The following is a 4637-nucleotide window of genomic DNA, read 5'->3' as shown; positions in this document are numbered from 1 at the left end:
TGTTTTTGGGCACCATTATGCTAGGCATACACAGCTCGATTTTGCCGCTCAATTCTCTTGCTCGATCGATTCCCCGCTCGATTCCGCAGGCGATTCTCTTATCTTCCGCTTGTTTTTCTTATCTATTTCCATTCACTTTAAAGCGGAATCGAGCAGCGAATCGATCGGACGGGAGATCGGCCATGTCGGAAATTATCTATCGAGCCATCTGAATGGCTCAGAATAGAGCATTGTGTTCCCAGCATTACTTTGAGGAGAAAAAAAACAAAGGTCTCTCTCTGATGAATTGGGATTATACATACACGTTTATCTCATCAAATTACAGGTCCTTTTAAATACGCTTTAATATAGCTCTGCACTGTATTGTCTGTCCTCTTCTTCTGTCACTGTGTGCTGGTGACACTCCAGAGGTCCAGCAGAAGTGAATGGGGTAATTGTCTCTAAAGATATCTCAGCCTCACACTCAAACTGGACACTTACAGGCAAAAGCAAGTTCTTGTGGCTCCTACTTCCTTGGGAATTGGATATTATAGACACTTTATCAAAGCAATGTCCTTCCAAGTCTTCTTGATCTTGGGTCACCACATTAGGAAGCTGGGCGCTATTAAAAGTGACTGGCATGTCCTTCTGAAAGGTGGTGTCATGATGGTAGGACACCAGCTCGTTGCTAAAGTTTACAGCTTCCACGTTGGTGCTAGAACAGAATCTATGGCATCCCAGGATGGTGCTGAAGGCTTTTCTGAAGTCCGCATTAAAAGCGTAAATGACAGGGTTCAAAGAGGAGTTAGCCCAGCCGAACCACACAAAGATGCTGAAAGTGGTCTCGCTGACACAGGGGGGCTGTGGGTCACTTCCACTCGGTAGGTCCACCTGGCAAAAGGGGACCATGCAGTTCAGAACAAAGAATGGCAACCAGCAGAACACAAAAACCCCCATGATGATGGATAAGGTCTTTAAGACCTTAGTTTCCTTCCTGAACGAGGTCTTCAAGGAGTTCTCATGAGGACAATCAGGGTGGCAGTTCTGAGCGTGCTCTACAGCCCTCTCAAGAGACGAGATCCTCCTGATCTGAGTCTGAGCTATCCTGTAAATCCTAGTGTAAGTCCCGATCATGATAGCCACAGGAATATAGAAGCTTATGAGAGAAGAGGATATGGCATAAGTCCGATTAAGGCTGGAGTCACAGTTCTCCGTTTGGTTTATAACTTCCCGCTCTGCAAAAGTCACTTGGGACTTGTGCCAGCTGAGCTGCACAGGTATGAAGGATATCAGGATGGATAATGTCCAGGCTACACCGATCATGATGAATGCGACTCTCTGAGTCATTTTCCTCTCGTACCTAAACGGACTAGCAATAGCCCAGTAACGGTCCAAGCTGATAATGCACAGGTTCAGGATGGAAGCTGTGGAGCACATTATGTCAAAGGCAATCCAGGTGTCACAGAAGTCCCCAAAGAGCCAATACCCAGCCACCTCAGTGACCGCCTTCCAGGGCATCACCAAAAGAGCAACGAAGAGATCCGACACAGCCAAGGAGATGACGAAGAAATTGGTTACCTTGGACCTCAGGTGTCTGAACTTGATGACTGCCAGACACACCAGTGTGTTTCCGAGAAGCGTGGACAGGATGAGCAAGGACAAGAGCAAGCCGGTCAGAGCTCTCAGGCTCAGGTCAGTAGTGGCCACATCAAGGTTTGTGTTCAACACGTGGCTTGTGACATTGTAAGTGGACAGGTTTTCCATGAGGCGGACTCCAGCCTGATGTCCACTTACCCCAAAGCTCCTTACCTCTCAAGAAGTCAAGTTGATAAAACCAGGTTCCTTTCTAAAAAGCTTAGTGGTTTCTGTACAGTCTCACTCCCACCTCAAGCCTCAATCGTACTTCTTGTGTATTATACGCGAGGAAGAAGTCATCTGCAGGTGGACGTCAGTCTGATGTCCACTTCCCCAAAAGATCCATCAAGATCGTGCTCTTCTGTAACTAAGCATAGCGATCCATTCAAGTCCTAACAGAGCATCTCGTGTGCTGCTGGATGCTGGTAGAGAATTCATTTGCTGTCTGGAGTGTAATTATTTTCTTCATGTGTCCAGTTTAGGGAAATAGCCATACATGTCAACCACTGATGGTCGCAGATGGTTAGCACATCATCTAAACACATAAAAAATGGAGTTATGAAATATAAGTCCTTCTCTTGTATCCCACAGATGAACAAAATAAAGGAAGTCCTTCCTATCTGTCATACAAAATAATCCCAGAAGTCACGAGTGATTGTGCTTTGCCTGTGGATGCTGCATCTTCAGAAGCCTTCGCTGAGCTGGATTTATTTTATGCAACAGCATCCCACGCTGGCTGTGAACTGCCACTGACTCGTGTGGTCCAGGAGTCCTGCTTCCTTCCTCCCTGCATCACTCCCTCCCCGTGATTATCCATCACTGCTCTCTCCCACTGAAATCCTCCTGACACAGGATTGGGCTGGTTAAAAATAGATCCCCAGTCATCTTCAGAAGGGCAGGTAGACTGCTAATGTTCCTTATTTATCCTCACCACAGCCAGTGACTATACCAGTAGCCAATTAAACTTACTAACCCTTTCTTGTCTTTCTCATATGTGAAGATTGTAATTTCGAGGGAATGTAGTTTAGCTCTCTTGCACTCACTACATAATAATACAGCAGGAGATGTAGACAAAGTCAGGCAGGATATACATAAACAAATACATATGTCAACAAATGTAAAAAAAAATCTAAAAATCTACCAATGAAGTCCTAGCTTGATGTTCTAAAGATGTGCAGAGAAGAGCAGCTATTCTAAGTGCAAAGAGATCTAAAAGCAGCAACTTCCCTGCTAATGAATGACTGTTTGCAGTGAGCACAGAGGAAAATAATGCAAAGCAGTTGCTCAATACCCACAACAACCAGTCAGTTTTATCTGTAAAATAACTGTTGTTCTGGGTAACTGCTCCACTCTTGATTCAGTTATCACTGCACTTGTGTTTAGAGATTATCCCCAATTTATTCTTCCTGCCTTTTATCCTATACTCATCCCAGCTAGAGTGCTTGAGGAACTAATCAGGGACAAAGACTAAACAAAGTAAGTGATTGGCTAAGGTTACTTTAAAGGGAACCGGAACAGAGTAAAATTATTTAAAATAAACGCGTGATGTACCTGCAAATTAATATTCCACACTTACCTCGCCGTCAGGTCCTCTAAGAAGCTCACCATTTTCTTCTAACAATGATCGCTGCTTCCATTTCTGACAAGATTTTGTCAGAACTGAAATATATCAGTTGCTGTCAGTTATACATCAGTTGCTGTCAGTCATAGCTGAAAGGACAACTGATGTGCAAGGTAATGTCCATGCTTTCCTATGGCTCAAGTTGGCAATATTACGGTTTAACAGTGTGCTGTCTCAAAAGCTGTTACAGGGTTATTGCCAGTTTTTTAAAAACGGAGGATGGAGAATTCCATCGATCACAATGGACTAACAGGACACAGGAGGGGAGAAAGAGATTGAGGAGTAGACTATGTGGGATGTAAGTATGAGGTGTGTATGTTTAGTTTGACTTTTATTTTTAGTTCAGGTTTGCTTTAAGACTGTGTTCCCACTGTACCGGACCATGTGTGGCTAGCGGGAGCTGATGGTCCACCATGGTCCAGTTGTAGCTCGGGGCAGATGAGTGGGGGAATGCATCCGTCTGCCTGGAATCTTGCAGATCCATTGCAGGGTGACAAGTGTGATCAGCTCCTATTTATAAAATAGAAGCCGTTTACTGGCCATTTAGCGATCAGCGGAGAAGGGATAAAAAATGTCTGTTCTCCAAACAAGTGGGAAGAGAGTCTTACACTTGCGTCCGTTGTATTGCATCAGACAGTATAATTTTATTGCAGCAATTATATTATAACTTGTGATCTTAGCCTGTTTCAAAACGGGCTAGGTCTGTCACAACTCCACTGCGCACGCGCACACGCCCGCCCCTTCTGGCCCCGTCCTCCCGGAAGTGAGGGATGGGACGCAGAGACACTTGCACATTATTATATAGGATGGTACATTTACACTTGCAATTTTGAGGTGTAGCGAAACATACAGTACTTGTATGCAGTGGCGTACCTGGGGAATTTGACACCTGGTGCTGATTATTTACAGACCACCCCTCACTACAACCAATTTTTTTGTGATGGGAGAGTTGACGGGTTGGGGCATCGAGCGTGTCGCTGCAAATTTTTGGGGAAAAGAAGTCACCAGGATGTGGACGAAGCTAACCGTTATGAATCTCTTTACAGTGCTGCAGACGATGCCAGTGCTATATAAATACACAACAATAATATGGTAAGACATTAGACTATGACTATGGTATGGTTATATTGTGAGCTAATCATAATATATATATATATATATATATATATATATATATATATATATATATATATATATATATATATATAATCATAAGCCCCCCCCCCCCCCCCCATTCTCTCCCACCCCCTAAAAGCCTCTATCCCCCTTCCTTCCCCTACCCTTCGAAGAGCACATTTATCAATCAGTGCTGTATCTGCCTACCTCTTTACTTACATGTTTTAGACTGTACCTCCCTTATGCTTTGACAAACAGCATTCCATATCCTCTATTCAACCTGCTG

General features: G+C 44.1%; 1 protein-coding gene across 1 annotated transcript; it reads right to left on the bottom strand.

The window, feature by feature from the left end:
- Positions 1-226: 226 nt before the first annotated feature.
- Positions 227-2352, bottom strand: LOC137543672 (D(1C) dopamine receptor-like). Its single transcript, XM_068264796.1, has one exon. It carries the CDS (start codon positions 1741-1743, stop codon positions 343-345), a length of 1401 nt encoding a protein of 466 aa, XP_068120897.1. The 5' UTR covers positions 1744-2352; the 3' UTR covers positions 227-342.
- Between the last annotated feature and the right edge of the window lie 2285 nt (positions 2353-4637).

The sequence above is a fragment of the Hyperolius riggenbachi genome, unplaced genomic scaffold (assembly GCF_040937935.1).
Source record: "Hyperolius riggenbachi isolate aHypRig1 unplaced genomic scaffold, aHypRig1.pri scaffold_156, whole genome shotgun sequence".
Lineage (NCBI taxonomy): Eukaryota > Metazoa > Chordata > Amphibia > Anura > Hyperoliidae > Hyperolius > Hyperolius riggenbachi.
Note: the sequence above shows the minus strand (reverse complement) of the source record. Positions and strands in the feature narration are given on the sequence as shown.